Source organism: Pseudochaenichthys georgianus, chromosome 10, assembly GCF_902827115.2.
Source record: "Pseudochaenichthys georgianus chromosome 10, fPseGeo1.2, whole genome shotgun sequence".
Lineage (NCBI taxonomy): Eukaryota > Metazoa > Chordata > Actinopteri > Perciformes > Channichthyidae > Pseudochaenichthys > Pseudochaenichthys georgianus.
The window spans coordinates 11807900-11834031 of NC_047512.1; the positions used below are offsets into that span (position 1 = coordinate 11807900).

A 26132-nucleotide genomic window follows, 5' to 3' on the forward strand; every position below is an offset into this window, starting at 1 on the left:
GATTTTTTCCTCTCCTTTCCCCTGTTGTCTACACGTTTCCACTCCTCTGATTTCTCCTTTGTTGTCCTAATTTCCCACTCCCCTTCTAGGATTTCTTTCTCACTTCTTCCCTTTTCACATTTTCATCCAGACCCCATGAAATGGAAAAAAGCAAAGATTTGCAGTAAACTCTGAATTTAACCCATAATCCACCCCTAGTTTTAAGAGCAGCGAGCCACTTTTATATACAATTTATTAACGTTATATTAACTGTTGATGTCCACAGTATTACTCAAGGGCAATGTGTTACCTAGACAATCACGAAAACAGAAAGCAACCGACAGTATTTGCGAAAGACATTGCTTTGTGACTAGTTGGCCAGAGTCTTGAGCAATTGTTGTCCGAAGTCCAGGTTGTGGTTGCTCTGATTCTCATGTTGGTCCCATATAAGTTAATTCCTGCTGAACTGCAACAATCAACTCCACATGACCTTTACTGCTCCCTGCTGCAAAGCAATAACCAACCTGTGGGAATATGGTGTAGATTTGGATTGGAACAGCCACCTCTTGAACTGTTTCTGCTTGTGCTTGACTGAGGTTGTGGGGCAAGCAGGACTTCATGATAACCAATGACTTATCTGTTCTTGGTGAAATTAAATAATGAAATAACTGAAAATTAATTTTATAATCTTGTCATCTCATGTTGAAGTTGTATTCAAATGTTCTCTTTGTGTGGTTTAGGGATAATGTGCGTGTCTAATTAATTCTGAGGGATTGTTAATCTAACACCTTTTTTTTCCCTATTTCTCTCTCAGTCGCTTGGAGCAGAACTTGATTAAAAGTGTCCCAGCAGGAGCCTTTTCAGCGTACAAGAAGCTCAAGAGGATGTAAGTATTGATACAACTGTGCACAAACTCTCAAATACACACACACAATGTGCACAGATGAACACAATTTGACAAGCCTACAATCATGCACCTACATGTATATGCATGAACACGACTCACATTAACCTTAGCAGCAATCTTCTTATACTGACTCCACAAATTATTGCATTGTTTTATTATCTTACTTAACCAGTAAAGTCCATATGATGTAAACTACAACAACGGCACCATCTGAATATCAATGAGTATAGGTTTCATTATGTCCACTCCTAAAGCATTAATGCGAGCAGAAAATAAAGCGGACCCAGTGTAGAGCCTTGGGGCACTCCAAGGTTAAGTACAGTAATCCACCATAAACTCAGCGCATTGACTTTCACAGTCCAACCTGAGATAGATTTGAAGCCAGTCTACTGCTTTGTAAGATGTTAATATGATAATTAACCTGTTCCTGTGTAAGACATTATTTCTATGAACAAGGCTTGAATACTTTAAATTAGACCTTATTCTTGTTTGTTGACCACATTCTGAATCTTTATTCGAGCAGTTTAAAATGTTTTCATGAAAATACATATAATAATATAATATATAATATTTTTTTAACCAAAACATCTAAAAAGTCAGAAACTTCACATTTTCACCAGATAAGTTATGTATCCCCCCGGACACAAACACACTGTTCAACTCCTCTAGCTTCATTACACATTCCACACCCACGCAAAAACTCACTCGTGAAACATTTCCTTCCACACACACACACACACACACACACACACACACACACACACACACACACACACACACACACACACACACACACACACACACACACACACACACACACACAAACACACACACACACACACACAGATGTACAGATACAGTTTTAACCTCCACAGAAGTGTTAAATAATATATCGTACAGCAGTGAGGTGAATGACATGAACTGCACTCAACATGCCACTGCTGCCAGTTGCTGTCTCTCTCCTGTCACTTCACTCTCACCCTGTCCATCACTCTCACTCCCTCTCTTTTTTTCCTTTACTTTACATATTCATCTACATGTTGGTACTCACGTCCCCTTGCCTTGACCTCTGCTGATGTATTCTCTCATGATCATTTGTCAGACAGTTCTAGGACATTTACACAGAATGAGCCCCATTAATGCACACTCTCTTTCTCTCTCTGTCTTCTCCCCCCAGTGACTTGAGTAAGAACCAGATTTCTGATGTTGCCGCCGATGCTTTCACTGGCCTCCGCTCCCTCATCTCACTGTAAGTATGACACACGTGCTTGCTATGACCAACCACCCAGACAGGGAGATAATTGCCTTTCCAGACATTAAGCAAATAAAATGTTGTCGAGGTTGACAACCAGACCACAATGCTAAAGAGTGTGCGTGTGTGCTGCATGTGGGTCTTTGCATTTTGTCATCTGTGTAATTGTGTACGTGCCTGCAATCAGTCTCTGTGTGTGTGTGTGTGTGTGTGTGTGTGTGTGTGTGTGTGTGTGTGTGTGTGTGTGTGTGTGTGTGTGTGTGTGTGTGTGTGTGTGTGTGTGTGTGTGTGTGTGTGTGTGTGTGTGTGTGTGTGTGTGTGTGTGTGTGTGTGTGTGTGTGTGTGTGTGTGTGTGTGTGTGTGTGTGTGTGTGTGTGTGTGTGTGTGTCTGAGGTTGAATATGATAAGAACATGAAGGGCAGTTTAATTTGAACCAATCTGGAGCATGACAATGAGACGGACAGACACGAAGGGTTAGGCAAGGTGAACGCTGGATTTTAAGACTGAACACACACACACACACACACACACACACACACACACACACACACACACACACACACACACACACACACACAGCAGAGTCAGTTGAACAGGAATATCACTGCAGGCCAGCCAAGGCGTGATTTAGCAAAGTATAAAATTGCTCAAGTGAATTAAATGATTACAACTGCAATGAGAAGCACATCTCAGACATACTTTCAGTTGTCCACGATCACATCTGAAGAATGATTCAACTGTGTGTTTAGTAAAACAAGAGGTTGTACTAAATTACTGTGATTTTATAATCTGACCAATGTCTTTGTTTCCATTCCAAGCAGATGTCAGGGTCTTCTCCGCCTTTAGGAGAGCCAACTATCATTTTATGAAAGATGGGTTGGTCAATGAAGGTCATTTTAAAAGGCATCTTGGTTGAAGGTGCCATTTTTGTATTAAAGTGTAGCAGCCCAGTAAAATCAATATATCTTCAAAGTTTATGGTTTTGTGGCCCATGAGTCGAATAAGCTTGTCATGTTCAACACAGGCATTAAACATGTAGGTATATGAAAGCATAATATGATCCAGGGTTTCAATTGGGATCGGCTGGCTATAAGAGTTACTGGTTAAATCATGGCCAAAACATCATGTCATGATCAAAATTAGATTGTAAGATTGATGTGTTTTAAAATATGTATGGTTGCAGAGTAGAGCAGGAATAATGTCCAAACAACACATGATGTAATGTGCCGCGCAGCCTCCTTCATGTGTGCGGACAGCCTCGTAAACACTGTACTGTAAGCTAAATGATGTTGTTTTGACTGTCCTGTGCAGGGTGTTGTACGGAAACAAGATCACAGAGCTGCCCAAGGGATTGTTTGATGGACTGGCTGCCCTACAGCTACTGTAAGTACTGCCTGTGTGGTCTCTTGTTATGGGTGTGTGTATATGTGTGTTTTTGTGTGCCCCAAAGAAAACAATGAAACACATTATTCAGTAAATAAAAGAAAATCACATTCAAAGGTTTAACTTAAGAGGAAACTGTATTGGTGAGATATATATGTCACCAATACATATATAAATATGTGTGACCTGTACAATGAAGTACCGCCTATAACAGCTGTGTGGCATAAGTCACTGCATACCACCGAATGTTGTGGCCAAGAAGAAAAGTACCTTGAGGGCAAGAATATGAAAAACTAGGATGGAAAAATACCAGCCTTCTTTGGTTGAGTCAGACGTTTATATCATCTTAATAAGGAGGCCACATTTACCTGCAGTGGCAATTACATTGGCACCAATTGGAGCATCATAAAGCTAAATAGTACTTCATTTTCCTGATTAAGATGATTTGGTGGCGCTGCGTGAGAGAGTCATATCTACAGTACATTACCTTTGTGCAATGATCACAGCTACGGCCACTTGTATGTGCTTCAATATACAGCATAGTGGACGTTTTATGAGCAACAGCCCATCTTGGCAATCATCACAATTGCACAGTGGCAGCTATAGTAGCATCCCCTATGCATGCATTAACGCTCCATCTGTCCTGCATTGTGTGTGTGTACACAGAAAGCTCTTTTCTAAATGATCAACATGAACCAAACTGATGAACTGTAATAAAGATAATGTGATCTCCCATAGTTCTTCTAACAATTAGTGTCAACAACTATTAATGGTGAATAGGTCCTCGTGGGCAGAGGTTCCCACTGCAGCAGAGGTTCAGCATGCATTACAGATGTGTTCTCCTATAACGGCTACGTTGGTACTGTATGTGGCATATGGTCCCTGCAAATGCCGCAGTCCACTGCAGAGACAGCTAATGTTCTGGGCTTTGCTGTCGTAAAGGGAAGTGAGGCAAAGAGAATGAGGACGAGTGAATGTAACCCACAAACACCTTTTACGGGCTTAGGTGGATCATTGGGATGCATGGTGCATAGTCAGACACAGAGAGAAAGGAGGGGAGGGGGGTAAGGACAGATGAAAAAATGGATAAGGAAGGACATAAAGAAAAAAGACATGGATGCAAAGGAAGAACGATATTGATGAAGTGCAGAACATATTAAAACAACAGAAAGAGAGGAAATGTGTTTTGTATATGTCGTGACATCATTAACATTAATATCCCCGCATTGGAAACGCATTCGCTTCACACCTTGTCGTGATGATGTTAAACTCTAAATGCTTTATGTTTGCTTATACCTAAACACTTGATGCCTTAATTGGATCATTCAAAACCAGTTCTCTGCATGTTGGGCTGCTTCAATGGATGAATAAATAATGTACTGATTGACGACTTAATATCCCTGTCTTGCCACATCATTGGTCAATCCCACAAAGACATTGCCTGCTGGCGCTCGCTCAGCAGACGTAGGGAAGCAAACATGTTTAAATATGTCTCCGCTGATGGAAGAACGATGTCAGTCAGTTTGTCAGGAATTTCAAGTAGCTATTATTCTCCTATATAGTGCCATCATTTCACATTATGAATTATCTTTCACTGGGGATTCAAGCAGTTTGTCAACCGTCCGTGACAAAGATGGGTTTATTGCTTTGTATAGCTACCGGTCTATTTATTGTCTGCGCTGCTTTATTTCACTGGTGCAGTTTCAAGTAATTAGCTCCCCCTGTGAGCTGACTAATGAGGCGTGGATATGTCGCAGAGCAGCGTGTGTGTGTGTTTGTGTGTATCTGCCTTTATAAGTGTGTGTGTGTAGAAAGCAGGTTGTGCAAGTATCTCGTTAAGATGACTTGAGACGATGTACCAGCACCAAGTTAGTCACCTGTCAGACAAAGAAAGAGAAGAGAAAGAGAGTGGAAGGAACAAAGAAACAAGGAAGGAATTAATAGAGGTTTTGTGTACCAAAAGAGTAAGAAGTTTGAGAGTGATTCGGACAAGAAGTGGAAAATAGAGAGGTGGAGGAAAAAGCTGTCACCTCTGCTTTATTAGCTAATGAAGTGCAGGAATGAAAGAGAGATGGAGGAAAGGGTGGAGGTGCAAACCTGTCCTGTCATTTACCTAATCCCTCTATCACATTTCTCATTTCCCTTTCTCTCACTCCTCCATGTCGTCTGCCAGCCGCTTTCACTTAATTGTGTATCTGTGTCACTCAAAATTAAATGTTGGCCTGTCCCTTCACTCTCACTCCATTATTTCCTCCATCCAAACTCCATTCTACTATGTCTTTCCTTTCTCTTTTCTGTTTCCCCTTGCCATCCGTCTCTCCCATCAAAAACAAATATATAACAGTAGATATTCCTCCCTTGCTCCGAAAATAAGGGAAATATATAAAACCGCAATTTTCAGATGTATCATGGCCAGAGAAAATATTATCACGACTGTGACGGTCAGGGAGGGAGAGAGAAATAAGGATAACAAGAAGATGAGAGGGGAGAACATAGTGGTTCTGCAGTATCTCATTATCAGTGGGTGTGTGTATCTGTGTTTGTGTTTGAGAGAATGAAGCTGAATAGGTAAAAGAAAGACGGATAAATAACAAAAGTCTCCTGGTTGTGTTGCAGGCTGCTCAATGCCAACAAAATTAACTGTTTGAGAGTCAACACCTTCCAAGACCTGCAGAACCTCAACCTGCTGTCGCTGTACGACAACAAAATGCAAACCATCAGCAAAGGACTGTTCGCCCCTCTGCGCTCCATCAAGACTCTGTAAGTAAAAAAAGGTTTTAAGGAGTTTTTCTTAAACCTACTGCAATAATTCAAATTAATCAGCAAGTATTTCAGTAATTGGTTTATCGTTTATTTGGTTTAAGACTTTCCCTAATAAGATGGCAAGTACCTCCGGTCCCTTCTTCTTTAACGTGATATATTGCTGTTTTTCTTCGTAATATATTCGAGAATACACATTTTGATTTAACTGTAATTGGACACAACTAGCCAATTGACTTCTGGCCACCTCTGTTGTAGCCCTAGCCCAATCACTTGTTAATCGAACTGTGAGTACAATACTTCAACGTTTTGTCCTAGGTTTACTAGAAAACTTTCCCCCTTGGCTTTTCCAAGTGGAATTATTGTCTGCACCAAGGTCTCACATCTATAACAAATGTTACAGTGTTTGGTTTCAGTTGAATCATGACTGTTTTGCATCTTTAGATCAGACGCTGCAGTAACTGTACAGTCCTAATATGTCCTTGTCCTCTGACATACCCGTCACCCCCTTTCTCTCTCAGTCATCTGGCCCAGAATCCCTTCATGTGTGACTGTCACCTGAAGTGGCTGGCAGACTACCTGTTCGACAACCCCATTGAGACCAGTGGGGCGCGCTGCAGCCATCCCAGGAGGCTGGCCAACAAGCGCATCAGCCAGGTGAAAGGCAAGAAGTTCAGGTGCACAGGTAAGAAATTAGTTCATCCACACACACACACACACACACACACACACACACACACACACACACACACACACACACACACACACACACACACACACACACACACACACACATAATGAAATGCTTGCACTAACATTCACACTAATCAGGTGAAAGGTAACATGTCATGATTGCCAAATAAAATGTTATTAATAGTTGTTGTTTGAAAACCATGTTGGTTTATGTGTGCAATTAGAAATTGAAGTGCATGTATTGTCTCACACATACACACGCACACACACACACACACACACACACACACACACACACACACACACACACACACACACACACACACACACACACACAGACACACACACACACACACACACACACACACAGACACACACACACACACACACACACACTCAAACGCAAGTATGTCTCTCTGTGGTAATATTTTATTGCTGTTATTTCCTTTGATGCGAGCCATGGGTCTCACTAATTACAACACAGACCAATTCAGTATACTGGAGCAGCACAATAATAACTCCACGGAGACGGGCTATAGACTGCGATCGCCCACTTGTGAGTGTGTGAATGACTGTGTCTATGTAGGACTGTCTACTTGACATCCCCATGTCTCTCAGCAGTGGCTCTTCATGCTGTTTTCTCTTTCTTAATTTAATGCCTTTTTATGGATAACTGGAAAATAGATTTGTGAAATCCCTTTACAGACATTGCACACACTCTGTGGCGGTTGAAAGCTAATAATTGGTTTTTACAAGGAAGCATAGCATATTTGTCAACTGTGTTCAATCAATCACTTTAACCTTAGACTGAATGGGATTTGTGTTCAAAAATAAAAAAGATGTTCACAACATATGCTAATAAGGGTTTGTTTAAGGGTTTTATTTATTTAATGTTTTATAATGAACACCATATTTGTTTGTATACAAGCAGCTTTGCTAGGAGTCACGTTCTGTTGCACATATTTGTTTTATTTGGAGCATGACACTAAAGAATAATGCAACAGCAGAAACAACAGAAAGGCAAACAAAAGGCGCTAAATCAATTGTTTCCATCAGAGTAGGACCGACCATTTGGGGATATTAGATTTTCACCCCTTCTTTGTTTTAGCTACAATGGTTTGTCCTAGCCTGAAGCGGGAACAAAGTGAGTAGCATCACCAGTTCTATTAAATGGTAAAGGCGTTGCTTTGCAGTTTAGCATGGGAGGTCTCAGTGGTAAGCTAACCCTTGTTGTTAGTGCTCTGCCCATGGAGTTAATGAAGACACCGATGACAAATCTGAAGCTGGTTTTGGCTGCTCTTTGCTTCGGCCCTCGCTCTCTGCAGTCCCATGCCTCCTCTCCCTGCATCTCCTCTTCCCCTCTGTCTGGACCGTTGAGGACTTTTCGTTTGGTGGGCGGGTTGATCGGCAGCTGTCCTTTGCCTCTCCTATCCTGTATGGACCCCGCCCCCCTCACTGATTGGTGCAGCTCTCTGTTGCCCCGCCTTCCTCCTGTGAGGACCTGCATTCTGATTGGTTCGTGCCGCTGTCTCTTGTGCTTGATCTAACCATGTGGCCCCGCCTACTGTGGCATCACATGGTTCCGTCAAGCGCCAGGGACCGCCGAGCACACTCCCACCTGCCTCTCCCAGCCAATCACGCGCCTTGGAGCAAAAAATAAGGGTTTACTTCTTTACCTCTGTTTGTTTGTATTTATGTGTAGGGCTTTTGATACATGGGACTCTTACTGTGGTTGAAATACATGTACATTGATAACCAATCTAATATAAATGATGTCAGGCATTCATAAACATCCTTCATGAATGCTCAACTGCCAACATACATTTGGAGCTCTGTTTTCTTTTTAACTAATGTTGTTTCTTATGGAAAGTGTTGATGTGTCTTTAGGGTCTCAAATGTATGATAAACTTAATAAAACACAGTGTTTTGGATTCAGTCTGATTAAACTCTGTGTTGGTGTGTTGGTAGACTGTTGTTACAAACCTTCCCACACTATGTTCTACCTGCTTTTTGTCTGCCGCTCCCCTTTCCTTCTTAGTAATATTAAATCCTGAGTCCCTACCCAACATCATTTGCTCTCTATCTCCCCCTTTGTACCTTACTCGCTGCCCTACTCTTTACTTTCTGTCTTTCCAACCAACAGTGCTTGTGGCAGTCACAAATGTAGCTTAGCAGCCAATTCTCCTAACAGATGCATATCTTTGAGTAGCTGCGATCATTCACTGAGTTCAAATCTCATGGGTTGTAAATTGCAATAGACCCCTCAATAGGTGGTCTTAGTTCTTTATCAGTGACGAGAAAGCACATAAGAGTGGAGACAGAGAATCAAAGAACAGGTATTCTGTGCCAATCAAAAAGCAGTCTGACAGGAGACTGGCCGAAAACAGAAAAGGTTCAATTGACCGAGAACAGATAGACAAGCCAGGTTGAAAAGAGAGACAGAGGCGTAATGATATCCGTGAGACTCTTTAAAACGTGTTTGTGGTGCACAAATTTACTGCTGCATGATTTAAACCAGCTCTGTTTCACAAGCACTAACGGTCATAAACAATATCTGCTCACAATATGTCCCAATAATAGTAGTGGTCTCTGGCTTACCTTGTTAAGAAACATCCAGGGTTAAACCATGTTTATGAACAAAATGATTTCATGAAACCACATCTGCTTATTACTTGAATTTATAGTCGAAGCCTTGTCCCCCACCCTTCAGCATCAGCCCTGTGCTCAGGACTGCTGCTGCCTGTTTGATCAACTACATGAAGGACACACAGTTCCACCAATGTATTGCCAATATGTTTAACAACCTTTGTACAGTGAATATTAAAGCCAAAGTACATTTGAATTCCAACAGGAAACAGATTAGACAAAAACCTGGCAGTGCAAACGGATAGTTCCTAATATTCATGTGATCTTATGTACAGTTGGGATAACATGTTGTCTGTATTATAAGGTGTACATAGGATTGTCTTTTCATATATAAATGGAATAACCATTGTTTTTGTCTTTTTCTCTTACCCTTTATCTTTTTCCCTCTTTTGCTTTCTATTTCCCATTATTTTGTTGACCTAATTCACCTGGCTATTCTTCCTTTCCCTTTCCACCTGCTGCCAATCCTTTGGTGTGTCCCCCCACTCTGTGTTTTTATTTCCCCTTTGTCACTTTCGTCCTCTTCTGTTCGTCCCCTCCATCTTGACTCTGCAGGTCAGGAGGACTATCGTAGTCGTCTGAGTGGAGACTGTTTCCAGGATCTGGTCTGTCCTGAGAAATGTCGCTGTGAAGGCACCGTGGTCGACTGCTCCAATCTCAAACTGACCCGCGTACCTCCACACATCCCTGAACACACCACAGACCTGTAAGTCAGCCGTGTTTCCTTTTTAACATTAACACATGTACAGTTGAATGTGTGCGAACACATGCTGGCATGTCAGATTAAAAGCCATGTGTCAGACTGCTTTAACCTGCAACTGCAAACCCTTATACTTCCTTTAACATGCCACAGACCTGTGAGGAAGTGTTCACTTTCTCAGGCACATGCACACACCAAAACATCCATAAATACAAATGGAAACATACTCGGGTACATCAGAAGTAGATAGGCTCGCATACATGCAAAGATATGCTCACACATATGCAATGCACGCACACATGTCTGCCTTCCTCCCGATGTCTTTCCGCTTCTCTTAGAGCTCTACCACAAATGTCACTTTATTTCTTTGCTCTGGGACCAAAATGCCACTCAGCAGTCTTTTCCATCTCCCTCAAAGTCCCAAAGGAGCCATCATCATGTCTGGCGAAGGGTCTCACACTAGAATACTGAGCAGTCCCATGGATCATTCATTGTACTGCTGAAAAATGGAACGGGAGGAACAGAAAGCACGCAAAAGGAATACCGTAATCTGATTGCAAAAAAGGTTAACGCTTGTGTGCTCCTAATCTGCTAGTTGAAGCAAACATGTTAGCGTACAAAAGAGTGCTGACGTTTTGAGTTAGGATGATATACAATAAAACTAAATTAGTGAGTGATTAGTTGAGTCAAAACTGGAACACAAGAAAAGTGTACTGCCCCTAAAATCCGCAAGCACCATTTTACTTTCAGCACCTGGCACTTGATCGAATATTCAATAAGCTAATATTTCCACACCGGAAATAGGAATCGAGCCGGAGGCAAAGTTTTACCTTATAGGCCTAATGTTGAATCACTTCACAACTTTAAAGAGTAGGTGAGGGATGAAAAGCTTCTTCCATGGCTATCGCTGTGTTACTAATGGAGAAACGCTGCAGAATAAGAGACCAGTGCAGCATTAAGGCCAACACAGGACGGTTGCTTATGGAGGTGTATAATGGGGAATTCAACCGTGGCTGCCACTTTAGATCAATAATAATGCCTGTATCCCACAGACCATTAGCTCCCAATTCCTCTTTCTCGCTCTCTTTAGTTCTGTTTCCCTCTGAGAACTTTTGTATCCTCCAGTCCTCTCTCATTTCCCTTCTATCTGTTCCCATGGTGCTTCGTGTCAAAAATATAAACCTTGTCCTTCATGGGTGGTTAGAGGGCAGATCAAAGTTTCTACAATGTCGACACCCTCTCTCTTTTTCTTGCCTTTTTCTTAACAACACATCCAACCAGAGGGGTTTCAAGGCCACAAATACACACACACACACACACACACACACACACACACACACACACACACACACACACACACACACACACACACACACGCGCACACACACAGTTGTGCCCTTTGTAGCCTGCCTTATCAGGGGAAATCATGGGAGGTTGTGGCTGAGCAGAAGGCTTATATATGTCTTCTCTCTTCTGTCTTTCTTTGTGACTCGTCCCACTAGCCACAGAAAATCCATCCTCGGCTTTGGCCTTGAAAGTCTTCAATAAGCACACAAGAATCTTAGAATATCTATTTTGGACTCAATAAACGTGTATATTCTGAGAGCGATGGATCACACGATTATAAATGTTTTGCCACCGCTTTGATTTGGATTTCGCAATGTATAATTCCAGCATGGCTTTCTCCAGGTTGATCAATCTTTAACTGTATCTCATTAAAAAGTGTCAGCTGAACTTTCACTGCCCATCCTCAATGTCTCTCACTCTGCCTTTTTCACACAAACTCACACACACACTGCCTCCCACCTTTCCCCCCTGCCCCCTGGACTTTAACCCCCCCCCAAACACACACACACAACCTTCCCTCATCCAGCACCATGTCACTTTTCTGCCCATCTCCGCTGCTACTGCACTGAAACTGTACTTTGAACATTTTAAATATATTATTAACATTTTAAATTGTATACCCCGTTTATCTAGGCCTTTTTTGTTTAGTTGTATGCATGTATGTCACACTGTGAAACGGTATCTCGAGATGTCTGGATGTATAACACGTAGTAATTTTGACAATAAAGCTGACTTTGACTTTGACACACACACACATAGAAGCATCCTTTTAGCAGCACCCTTTTAGTACAAATTACCTCAATAAAGCAGATGTTGGGCTTCCTTCCTCTCAAACTGTTCTCTGTGCTTAGGGCAGTGTGGGTATTGATGACCGTATAGAAAAGATGAATTGCTCTCCTCTTCTCCAACATGTGTAATTATTCTCTTCTCCCTCCTCTGGTTTTTCGGCACATCATACTTCAGCAGTCACTAAAGGCCTCGTAACCTTCATGCGGTCATTCCCCCCTAACCTGCAGCCTTTCTCTCTCCATCTTGTTGCTGTGGGTGTGTGTGCATCTTCATTTGTGTGCAGTTTGTTTCATGAAAGAAAAATGTCTAACCCACTCCCTTTATCTTTCCCTCTCTAGGCGGTTAAACGACAATGAGATTACCATACTGGAGGCTGCAGGGACGTTTAAGAGGCTGCCAAACGTGAAGAAGATGTATGTATGAAGCAAGCATTTCTTCAATAAGTGTGTTTATTAATTTAATAATGCATGTATTAAAAATGGTGTCCTCTGAAAGTGAGCTAATGAGGATCTTAATAATTGGATCTTGCTCATTTCCAGTCTTAACACTTTTCTTAATATGTCCGATAGATGAAGGCTCTAGATGACTGACATTAGACAGTTGGACACAAACAGCTACAAAAGGTGGATGGACAGCAACAAGGGATGAAAGACGTTAAGAAAGAGTCAGGAAAGGGAAGGACAGGTGATAGAGTGAAGGCAATGGAAGGGAAAGGGGGAAATAAGGAGGAAAGCGAGGATCTAAAGAGGAAAGAAGGGAAGAGGAAAGTGTAAAAACACATACATGCAAAGAGGGCAAGAGTGAAACTGAGAGAGACAGGATCGCGGGAAGAAGGAAGAAGAAGAGTGGCTGAGGACAAGAAAGAGGATGGGAGGGGCAGAGAGAGATGGAGGGTGAGGAAGGGTGGGCGGGAGAAATGGAGGAAGCAAATATTAAATGGAAATAGAAGATGGGCCTTCGGTTCAGATTTACAGTCACTCCTTATCTACGACCTCCTCTCGGTTGGTGTGTGTGCTTGTGCGTCAGAGCGAGATAGAGAAAGACAGAGCTGAAACCAGAAGTTGATTTATTGGAGAGGAAATTGCTAACCATCTAGCAGTGTCACTGACGATATAGATTGGGTAGCACTCATTTCCATTTTCCTGCTCTCAATTCCTTCCCTCTATTTCTCATCTCCTTTCCTCCTCACCTCACATTTTCTCTATCCTTTGCATCTGCCCTGCTGCTTTTATTATATTTCACACTTGACTGCATATGTATATTCTATTTTTTTATTTTGTCTGTCATTTTCCTTCTCTGCTCTTCCCCTCGTGTCTCCTCTCTTCTTCCTCCTCTCCTCTTCCATGGAGCTGATAAGAGGAAACACCAAACTAGCTTTGAGTGAAAGCTACAGTAGTTATGATAGCAAGTTCATCTCAAGTTATTGTCTCTGTGACCAAATGCCCCCTTTTCATTGTTCTCATTATGTGCGCAAGGAAGAGAGATTGCAATCCTTTTCAGTTGCCTGTGACCACTTGTCTCATTTTCTTTTGTGTCCATGTGCTTCATAGTGTAGAAAGTTATGGCCATTGCTGGAAGCTGTTATCAACATATCTAGTGTACAAGATGAGGACATTAAGATGGAGAGAACATTTAATATGTATTAGTCAAGAAACATGATTGATTAGTGCAGTTAAATTGGAAATATGACATCTTAGGCTTTCCTGCATGCACTGTAGTTCAAACAAACACAAGCAGAACAACCTAAATATCAAATACTGCAACATGTGTGCATCTTTGTCTTTCACGCAGCAACCTGAGTAACAACAAGCTGAGAGACATCCGTGAAGGTGCATTTGATGGAGCGGGTGGAGTTCTGGAGCTGCTGCTGACGGGGAACAAGCTAACTGGACTGCAGGGACGCATGTTCAAAGGACTCATCGGCCTGAAAACTCTGTAAGTCAGGTTTACTGTGTGTGTGTGTGTGTGTGTGTGTGTGTGTGTGTGTGTGTGTGTGTGTGTGTGTGTGTGTGTGTGTGTGTGTGTGTGTGTGTGTGTGTGTGTGTGTGTGTGTGTGTGTGTGTGTGTGTGTGTGTGTGTGTGTGTGTGTGTGTGTGTGTGTGTGTGTGTGTGTGTGTGTGTGTGTGTGTGTGTGTGTGTGTGTGTGTGTTCAGCACTTCAGTTTTGTTGGTAGTGGTTTGCTTGTAAAGAAAATGACGCTACCTGTAATTAGCAAGTTTAAAGTTGTTCCTAGGGCTGCTCGATTATGGCAAAAATCATAATCTCGATTATTTGGGTCAATAATTGTAACTGCGATTATTAAATGCGATTATTCATTGACTTAGAAAACATCCATTTATTGGAGAAAAAAAATGTGAACATTATGTTTTTAACAGTTGATTACCCTGAACTTTAAGTTTAATTCAACTGAAAAAGTAATAATAATAATAAAAACATAATCGTTTGATTTCGATAAGCCTACGTTGTTTTTGTAATCGTTGCAAGCCATAATCGTAATTGCGATTAAAATACGATTAATTGAGCAGCCCTAGTTGCTCCCATTTTCAGAATACTAACGCTAATGAATACAAATAAGTAAATGATTTTATTGAAACTTGCCATTCTGAGAACAAAGCCAAGTCAACTGTTGTGAGCTTTGAAATCATATAAAAGCCACTTTTATAGTTTAGTTGTCCTGTCAGAGTTATATTTGTCTTTCAAAATGGTCAGCAAACGTTGTTCTGGTGCCTTAAACCCTCCACACTTAATTTATGGAGGACTTGACTAACATTTTCTCCTGCAAACTTTAAAGAGTGCAGCAGGATTTGAATCACTCACCCTGGAATCAAAGCTAATGACAGCATATATTGTTGTTCCTCTAATTTGGGCTCCTACCATAAATAGGCTAGCGTCCAATTAGGGGGTACAGGATAGCGTATGCAACCATGAGCTAATGTTGTCTGTGTGTTCTCCGTAATGACTAGCTAATGCTATCATGTTTATATATGCCGGCTAATGACTCTCTAATGGCATCATGGCTGTCTCTGTATTATGTTAAGAGGCTCCCTGGTCCAGTAATAGCTTTGCTAACTAGGTTAGCCTGTCCCAGAGATTGCTAATGCTAACTAACTCAGTTAGCCTGGTCCCACATGACTGTGTGTCAAAAGCTAATGTCATATTACAGTCTCTGTCATGATGGTCCTATGGGGACTGGTTTGAATTTACCCATGCTTTCCGTTTTATCTTTTGTTCATGTCATTATAGGTTACGCTCTTTTATCTTCAGTCCATCTGTTTTTATCTAGTCAAAGTGTGTACACAGAATTTGTTGTTGTCTATTATAGATACAACTTTTTCGACAAACACATTTAAACAGAACGACTGCCTTTTAGAAATAATTGGCCCTTGCTTATATGTTGTATATCAAGACTAATTTTTACATGAGTTATAAGGTTAAAAGGAGACTCTAGAGATGTCATTGTAACTTCTATTCTTTAAGGTAAAACAACATGTTCATCTGTTAGTTTTAGGTCTGTTTACTAAATATACATGCTGTGTGTTTGCAGAATGCTGCGGAGCAACCAGATCAGCTGCATTGACAACAGTACATTCACGGGTCTGAGCTCGGTGCGTCTGCTGTCGCTGTACGACAACAGGATCACCAGCATCGCTCCTGGAGCCTTCTCCACACTCCACTCCCTGTCCACCATGTAAGTCTCATGTGTTCCCTGGTTTTTTTCTTAATTTTCATCCCATCATTCTGTCAACTTGTGCCCCGATTACATTTTTGTCTCTCTTTAAATCTGGCAGAATCGCAACAAAGTTAGTCCCTCTTTCTTGTCTGAACTATTTTTCTCCCTCTGGCTCAGAATTTGTTAGCAGAAAATACACACACACACACACACAGACACACACACACACACACACACACACACACACACACACACACACACACACAGACACACACAAGTTTCTCTCTGGATGCTGTTCTCCTCACATATGCTCTCCATCATTATCGACTAGATTGGTCTGGATCCCAGGACATTTGTTATCAACGCTATATATATCTCAGCATCTGTGCAACCACCGACACACACACACACACACACACACGCGCGCACACACACACACACACACACACACACACACACACACACACACACGCAGGAGCATCTGCAAGCTTGTTTTTATCTTCTCAAAAATGAACACACCTGCTGCTGCGACTAAAACATGAGTTGGCCTACTATTTAATGTTATGTGTGTGTTTGTTGTGTGTGTGTGTGTGTGTGTGTGTGTGTGTGTGTGTATGTGTGTGTGTGTGTGTGTGTGTGTGTGTGTGTGTGTGTGTGTGTGTGTGTGTGGTGTGTGTGTGTGTGTGTGTGTGTGTGTGTGTGTGTGTGTGTGTGTGTGTGTGTGTGTGTGTGTGTGTGTGTGTGTGTGTGTGTGTGTGTGTGTGTATAGCATACATGCTTTCATTGGTGCACAAATGTTTACTGGTGTGCAGCCTTTTCATGATACAGAAGCTGCCATGAAGTACAGTTGTGTGTTTTCCTTTCCAGTCTTCTGACCACCTAGATGTGAAGGTTGTAAATAATTGATTTTCCATGCCAAGCCAACAAAGGTCTCCTCACATCCTCTTACACTCTCCTGCTTCCTTTCCTTGTGTTCTGCCTTTTGTTCTCGCTCCATATCCTGCTGTGTACCTGTCATCTTCAATTCAAGTTCCTCCTTGAGTCTTTCGGGAGGAAAGGTGGGAGACAAGAGAGGGAAAATGAGGACGTGACAGAGGGAGGATGGATGGGTGGATGCATTGTTGCACAAACTCAGGTGTGCTCAGTGGGGCTGTTTGTGATTATCACTACCAAAATGGAACGATATTCTATTACCATGCGCCCTGTCATTTTTCACTGTCATTCTTTTTTCAGCATCACTTTTTCATTGGCCTAGCAGCAACACTTGATTTCCTATGCAACCTACTGCTGTTTACTGTGAAGGAAAGATGGATCGTTTCTATTTCTGGAGCTTAGTTCTGAACACTTCCTCCGTTCATTTCCTTAGCCTTCTTCTGTTTTTCTCCTCTCTCTCACTATTTCTAATATCAGTCTCCATTTGCATTGTTTTCCAATAGAGTTTGTCCGTTTAATTAAAAGATTAACACATTGTTAAGGAAGGAAGGGATTTAACGTATGTCGGGTTGCCAGGCAGCAAGGTCAATTCATTATAAGGAAATGAGGAAATAACTCGTCCCTATCTATAGCGGCACACCATTAGTAGTGTTGCACAAACAGCAACATTCAGCCGCCGCAAGAATGTCTGGACATGACTTGAAGGCATCATCATTAAATAGATCGGTGTGAGTCCTTGAGATGCTTACATTTAATTCCCAAAGTTTTCCACTTATTGTCAGTGAAAGGTAGGAATATAGAAAGACATTTTGTTTCACAGTATATTCATCATATTTGTTACTACATAATGTATCAACCCTAAATATCCTTAAAAAAGAAAGAAGTAGTAATCAGTGAACTGTATTTGATCTGAAGTGGCAGTGAGCTGAGAAGAAAATGTACCTAAGTCTACCGCCTGTCTAGAATGTTCTGCTGATGCCTCCTCGGCCCCCATTCAGTTTGAATATGGTTCATTATGAATATTACATGAGCAGTGTGACAAAAGCAACAACATCCTATGAGGGTTTATCAAAAATGAATAAAATGTACAGATAACCTTTTCTCTTTTCTTTCTCTCTGTCAACATTTCTCACTCTGCCACCTCTCCTTTCCATTCTCCATCGTCCTTGTACTCCACATGAATAAAAAAAGAAGTGATAACCTTTTCTCTTTTGTGTCCTTTCTCTCCATTGCTCTCTTTGTCTTTCATTTAAATGTCTTCAAATCCAACGAAAAACAAAAATAACGTATATCTCTGTGTTTCTCAGTGTACAATGGACCACATAAATATATAAATAATGTGAGCGCACCAATATTTTTGTATTTCTGTAACATTTGGGGAAAACCTGTATTTTAAGGGTGTGCCGCTTTTTTTCCATGATGAATTGATTGTAAACATGTATGTTGTTCCCCAACTACATTTTTGCAGCCAACTTTCGGTGTATTTTATTTTTTTGCGTTGACCCTGTTTTCAACGATTTCCCTTTCGCTCTCTCTTTATCTTCATAGTAACCTCCTGTCCAACCCGTATGTGTGTGATTGTCATCTGTCCTGGCTGGGGCAGTGGCTGAAGAAGACGAGGGTGGTCAGTGGAAACCCTCGCTGTCAGAAGCCCGCCTTCCTGAAGGAGATCCCCATCCAGGATGTGGCCACCCCGGACTTCACATGTGACGGTGAGTCTCTCTTTCTGCTAATGGGAGAAGGGAAAATAGGTATTTTAATGAATATGAGAGAACCCTGGAAATTCCTGCTGCAGTGAAGCATTGGGTGGTGAGATAAAGGTCTTATAATGATTGTTAAGGACAATCAATTGTTCCCTCGACAATTTCACTGATATCTGAATCAAATATTGTCACATCCTCAGGTACATGAAGTCCTGATTATTGTATCTTTGTTAAGAAGAAGAAGAACCTTTATTAATCCCACGAGGGGGAATTTCAGTTTCTACTCTGTCATACACACACATGCATTTTTATACAGGTAATACAGTACACACAGTACACACTTTTTACAACATGCACATATACAAATACACACACAGTTATATGCACACATGCTGTTGAGAGGTCAGAGCGGAGGCAGCCAGTGCCAGTGAGCAGTTGGGGGTTAGGTGCCTTGCTCAAGGGCACTTCGGCAGTGGCCCAGGAGGTGAACTGGCTCCTCTCCAGTACCAGTCAACATTCCGTATTTTTTGGTCCGATCGGGACGTGAACCGGCGACCCTTCGGTCCAAAGTCCAATCCCCTACAGACTGAACCACTGCCGCCCAACAATCCTTCCAGATACAGCTTTGCATCCCATGTCTCAAAAAAGCAGATACATACACACATCTTTACTGGGTAATCTGAGGATAGTAAAAACAGCAGCTGTCAATGACATCATGTTGTGGTTTCTACGGTGACGTTGCTCTTAGCGCAGCAATGCCTGCCTTTAGCAACTTAGGCCATCGCCTTGGCTGCCAAGTTTGACGCCATGGACAAAGTGTGGTCTGGCTCTCCTGTCCATTACATCTTTGTTTCTTTCTTCTCTCAATTTTTTTCTTTATAGCATCTCCTTTCTCTCCTCTTTTAATCTCAGTCTACCGCTCTTTTCCTCTTAAGTTTCTTTGAATTTATTACACTTTTCTCATTTCCTGTTGCTGTGCTGAAGCCATTTACTGAAGATGGCTTTGCAAAGTAGTTGGCCAGGTTGGCTCGAGTACAGGAACTCTAAGAGGGTACCACATCTTAATATTCATTGTTGCAGCCAAGCACACACACACACACACACACACACACACACGCACACACACACACACACACACACACACATAGTTGGCTGAAACCTAGCCTTTGTACTTCTGGTCTTCTCAGCATCGTACATGATACAATCTGAATTTGTAATATAAATTAACATAAACAATATACAGATTTGCATCGGAGTAAATTAATATGTAAAAACTGAAGACTAGCATCAGTGTTCAGGTTTTTTTTTTCATATCAGTCACTTTGCACACTATTGCATGATGATTGAAATCCAACATCTGGATCACCACCAACTTCAAATGAAAATGTCTTTGGCTCAAGGCCTAACTGCCCCCAAAGGTTTGTAATTATCCTGCTGGAAGTCAGACGAACAAACTACCAAACAGGGACACCATCTCATTTGGCAACGGTTAACTCTCAGTACTCTGAAGATGTAAATCTCTAAGAGGTTCTCAAAGGAGTAGAAGCAACGAAACACATGCGAACACAACCAAGGTCTTCATGTCCGGCCTATTTATAGCTGAGTAAAATGACTGTTAAGTTGTCCAGAGGCAGCCGGGGGTAAGGTAAAGTTAATTGAATTTGTGAGAAGATATTTAGCGCACATTTAGATGTTAGTCCAATCAGCCAACTGTGGAGTGAGTCAGCCCACGGCCTCACCTCCCTGTGGACTTAATTGCAACACACACACCAGATAGATGCACACACTCACACACATTGCTCCACACATGCACACGTACACGCCAATATGCTTGACATTTAGACATTAGCACAATTAGAAAATGACAAAGTGAATGAGGAAATGGCCACAGGATAGAACGACTCATATAGTTATAATTCCATGCATGCATTAATGTCACTGCGGCATATTGGCACACAGTCACAAACACACAGCCAAGTATAAACATAGAAGAGTATACACTTGGCTTTTGCTTTTCCAATCTTTGTTTCCCTCTCTCTCCACACACGTACAGTACACACACACACACACACACACACACACACACACACACACACACACACACACACACACACACACACACACACACACACACACACACACACACACACACACACACACTCAGATTGCTGTTGTGTTATGATAGGCTTAGTGTCCATTCCTCATTATCCTTCATTAAGGTTTTGACTCAGCTAGTTTTAAATTTCGACAGCAGTTCAACTATGTACACACTTTAGATTGAAGCTGTGTGTGTGTGTGTGTGTGTGTGTGTGTGTGTGTGTGTGTGTGTGTGTGTGTGTGTGTGTGTGTGTGTGTGTGTGTGTGTGTGTGTGTGTGTGTGTGTGTGTGTGTGTGTGTGTGTGTGTGTGTGTGTGTGTGTGTGTGTGTGTGTGTGTGTGTGTGTGTGTGTGTGTGTGTGTGTGTGTGTGTGTGTCAAGGAAATGGAGCTCATTGTAAGCCAAGAACAGCTCTGTAGACTTTGATCATTCTTATCTTTGAGTGTTAGACGATTACAATCTGTGTGTGTGGGGAACATAGCTCGTTTTTTACTGCAAGATTAAAGACATCACATTAAGGATGAAAGGCAAGAGACTAATCATGTACAAAGTGCAGGTTCCCCTATTCATAATTAAAAGGACATCTTAAATAAATGTATTATGAAATGCACTACAGAGAATCAGTGAGAAAATGGTGGATCTCAGGCACACCAAAAATGCTCATTAAATGTGTATAAAACAATTCATGCAATTCTAAAACAAATGGGAGTGTCCATTGAAGGGTCCCGTCATGCTCATGTTCAGGTTCATATGTGTAGTGTGTGCCTCTACTGTGACATGTCTCCATGCTTTAATGTTCAAAAAGGTCTTTATTTGTGTCATGCTGCTTGTGCTGCAGCACCTCTTTTCACCCTCTGTCTGAAACCAGAGCCCAGTTGGCTGGCCTTCTCTGTTGTGATTGGTCAACTGCTTAGAGATGTCCCGCCCCTTGGCCTACCATGTGTGTTGGCTAAATAACTTGTTAAAGAACATTGGTATGGCAATGCTGTATGACTCAAGATGATAGCAGAAGACTTTCCTAAGTCGTTGCAGGCCATCCTTCCAACATCTGCTCGCTGTGTCTCCAGAATAATCTAGATGGTTTTTAGCATGACTGCAGGTCCTGAGCCAGATGTTGAGCCACTTCAGTGAAGCTGATATTCGCTGCCTCTGGTCATTGATATGGATTTGTTAAGTACTCCTTAAAAGTGCTGAGTGCAGATCTAATTGGAATTGACCAAGTACCATACTTACAGATCAGTCTTTATCTCTGTGTCTCCCTCTATCTCTCTTTGTTCTCCCTTTTCTCTTCTGCCCTAACTCGACCTCCCTCCCCTCGTTCTGCTTCATTTCCTCTGACTGTTTTCTCTTTCTCTATCTCTCACCTCTGTGCCTTTTGTAATGTGCCTGTCCTTCTCTGTATCCTTCTTTTCCATCTCCTTTTTGTCTAATATTCGCTCTCTTGTCTGCCCTCTCTCTTAAGGTGTTGAGGATAATGGCTGTCTTCCTACGTCTGGCTGTCCTGACGTCTGCACGTGCACAGAAGGCGTCGTGCGCTGCAGCAACAGAGGGCTGCACTCTCTGCCCAAGGGCATTCCCAAGGACGCCACGGAGCTGTGAGACACGCACACACACGCACACACACACACACACACACACACACACACACACACACACACACACACACACACACACACACACTCACACACAAACACACACACACACACTGACAAACTCAAACACAAGGATGTATACGTTCACAAAAGCCAATGACCTTACCAGCAGACATGTACAGGCAGAAATGGCCACTTCTGTCAATGATTACTCTCCATCACACATGCGCTCACACACACACACACACACACACACACACACACACACACACACACACACACACACACACACACACACACACCCTTTGCTTGATGCAGCATGTTGCCCTTTGTTGTTTCAGGACCTAACAAACTATTTAGTGAATACACACACATGCAGTGTTAATCGAGATTAGGACATTTAGAAAACACGTAGGAACACAATCTGTCATAGGTAAGATGAATTGTTGCGCGCACGCACACACACACACACACACACACACACACACACACACACACACACACACACACACACACAGGCCTGTTCTGCGGGGTCAATAGCAGTGATTAGGTATTGATCAGGCCGAAGAAGACACTTCATCATACTGTCCACATGACCTACTTATGACCTGAGAGACCAGTGGATCATAAAAATGTGTGTGTGTGCTTGAGTGTATATGTTTCTTCACTTGTTTTTTCTCACATCCTCCCAACCACAAACTGATCAGAAGTTTGTAAAACATGTTTGTAGTGGTTGGAATATGTGTTTGAAGCTGCACGTTGAAACTGTTCCGTTGCTCTTCCTCAGTCGGGCAGGTTCACTCCTCTAATCTTGTCACCTTGTCCCATCTTGATTTGCTGTCTGGTGAATTCAGAGACTAACTTCCACAGACATTCACCTATACAGAACGAGTAGAAATGTCCAGAATCAGACCTGTATATCGGTGTACAAGCTACTGTAAGGCTGGGTGCACACTTCATGTTAACCAAGCCTATTTGGGCCCAGAATCCCCACTTGTTCACACTAGCCAGCGAAATCACAATTAATATGGTTGTAAAGATTATCTTGTGAGGTATTTTAACATTGATATTTTACATTGTTGATCTGCTTTGTCGTCACTCCTGGCCACACTGATTTCAAATATCATACACCATTTAAGATCCCATATCCTGTTGGTGAGGGGTAACACGGTAATTCTCTGTATTTGAGAGGCTGAAAACATGACAAATCACATCAATTAGCGTAATAGTTGGACATTATCTTTCTGTTGTTTGACTAATCCATTAGCAGAATAATCAATAAAGCTCTACCTCATTTATCTTCCCAACAGAGTTCAAAATGTTCTCTCATCTGCTTTGCATGTCCCCTGCCTCCTGCTCTCTTTTGTGTGACAGAAGTTTCACAACTAAAAGTTGTATGTCCTATATTGCAATAGTTCTCACCCCATATGTCTGTATTGGTGAATAAATACATAGTAGATGTAATATATTTCACACTAACTCTGCACCTTTTTTTTCTAGATACCTGGAGGGTAATATGCTGACATCTGTGCCCAAGGAGCTGGCCGGCCTGAAGCAGCTGTCCCTGGTGTACGTAGCACTCGCATAACCTTGAACAGAATACACACATCCTTGTTTGCAGACAATTTAAATAACCTGCTGCCATGCATCTGGTGAGTGTGTATGTGTGTCCTGACTTTATGCGTGTACCCACACAGGGACCTGAGCAACAACAGCATCAGCACCTTGGCCTCGTTCACCTTCAACAACATGACTCAACTAGCCACACTGTGAGTTACTGTGGCAACGCACACCTAGTCATGCCTGCATACAACACCGTCTACGTCCTGATTGGTTGTATGTGTGTAAGGGTGAAACCCGCAAGATAAATCAGTGTTGTTCTGCTCTTAAGTTTGATTAATCGCCCTATCTTCTCCTGTCATTTTCTTTATAGTTTCCTGCTTTTTCTTTTCTCTCTTATTTCTTCTTCGTCTGTATCTTCATCTTCTCCTTTCGAGCTTCTCCACTTCTGTCCTAATTGTACCCGAAATGACCCTTCACCTTTCTCCATCTTCTTCTATTCTCTCCCCAGCCTTTCCCCCCATCTCATTTCAAGCTTCACTTTAATCTTATTCTTGTATCCTCTTTCATCTCATTGCTCACATGTAGTATATGACTTTCCCATCGTATTATTCCTTTATAATATGTCCTTTCACCTCCCTTTCACTCACTCAATGCACCTCTTGGATTATAATCTGCTTTGGCTACTCTGAAATTCCCCTCTCTTCAACTCTTTCCTGCCTTTCAATCTCACATAAAAACGCATTCTATTGCTAAGGTCGTCTCTGTTCTGCCTCTATCTGATCTATTACATGGATTTCACATCAATTTGGAGGATTTCTTTGCGTCGATGGAAAGTGCATTTGCTCTTTTCCAGCTACGCCTAGTTTTATATTTCATAGAGTTGCAATCATTCATGCCTGGGAGCTGCCCAGTACAAACAGAGTCCTACTGTTAGCCCGCAGATAGCATCAGTGGAACGCTTGCTGTGTTAAATGCCTTACCCAAACACACCGTGCCACGAGTTGAAGAGGTGGGTTTCCACATTTCCCCAACCTGTAGATGTGTTGGCTGTTAGTCTACATTCTCTAAATTCAACATCAGTTTTTAACCTGAAGTTGGAGATACATTTAGTTTTCCCTTTAGGAAACTGTTGTAATCAGTCATGATGACTCTTCATTAGAGCATCAGCAGCAGTCAGCTTTTTACCGCAGCATCATTATATGGCTTAAGTATGTGAGAATAAGGATGGCACTCTGAAACAGCCAACCTGATCAGAATTCTGTCCTTTCATGTTTTGTTCTTCACCTTCATACATTACTAAAGTTTGTAGTTCAGGCAGTTTCAGACGAGATATGCTAATACATAGCTGTGATTTAGGAGCCTCAGCTTTGCCTCTGGCAGATTTCTTCAAACTCCACACACTGAAAGGTGGCCTCCATGTTTATTTCCCCTTGTTTAACCTACAGTGGCTACGCTTTAGGTATTTAAACCATATCTGCTGTGTCATCCCTCCTGTCCTCCCTCTTTTTAATCTCTTTATTTCAGCCCCTCTACATTAATTGTAATGCATTTAGGGATGCAGTCTCAAAGATAACAGAATGACATTTGAAATGAGTTAATCCCAGTAAATCATACTGTGAAAAACAGCGTCTTGATTCATAAACTGAGTGTTGTGACCTTGTGCGTGTCCTCTGTCTTTCAGCATCCTGAGTTATAACCAGATTCGCTGCATCCCGGTGAACGCCTTCGACGGGCTGAAGTCACTTCGCCTGCTGTGAGTCGCAAGCTTCATCTTCTTCAAGTGCCGCAGTGAATTCAATATTCAACACTCCCCTTTGCTAGTCATAGTACTGAGCTCAATCAAAGTGTAATCACTCCCCTGGTGCCAGGCCGAGTGCCATGCTAAGACCCAGTCACCCAATGAGTCACAGCCGCCCAATCATGTGTTGTTTCAGGGTACTAAAGGAGATACAAGTGACAATCTCTCATCTCCTCTGTAATACCCCCTCTCCGTCTGCATCCTGGCCTCTCTTTTCCCCATGTGTCCCTCTCTCTCTCTCTCTCTCCCTCTCTCTCTCTCTCTCTCTCTCTCTCTCTCTTCTCTCTCTCTCTTCTCTCTCTCTCTCTCTTCTCTCTCTCT

At 42.1% G+C, this 26132-nt stretch overlaps 1 protein-coding gene across 1 annotated transcript in view; it reads left to right on the top strand.

Moving 5' to 3' along the window:
- The window catches only part of slit3 (slit homolog 3 (Drosophila)), a 231783-nt gene that overhangs the window by 171098 nt on the left and 34553 nt on the right, over window positions 1-26132 (top strand). The window contains exons 10-23 of the mRNA XM_034092676.1: window positions 794-865; window positions 2064-2135; window positions 3450-3521; window positions 6138-6281; window positions 6803-6966; window positions 10176-10326; window positions 12795-12869; window positions 14248-14391; window positions 16001-16144; window positions 18608-18771; window positions 22321-22453; window positions 23951-24019; window positions 24148-24219; window positions 25695-25766. Coding sequence (XP_033948567.1) covers window positions 794-865; window positions 2064-2135; window positions 3450-3521; window positions 6138-6281; window positions 6803-6966; window positions 10176-10326; window positions 12795-12869; window positions 14248-14391; window positions 16001-16144; window positions 18608-18771; window positions 22321-22453; window positions 23951-24019; window positions 24148-24219; window positions 25695-25766 — 1548 coding nt within the window. The remainder of the gene's footprint in view (window positions 1-793; window positions 866-2063; window positions 2136-3449; window positions 3522-6137; window positions 6282-6802; window positions 6967-10175; window positions 10327-12794; window positions 12870-14247; window positions 14392-16000; window positions 16145-18607; window positions 18772-22320; window positions 22454-23950; window positions 24020-24147; window positions 24220-25694; window positions 25767-26132) is intronic.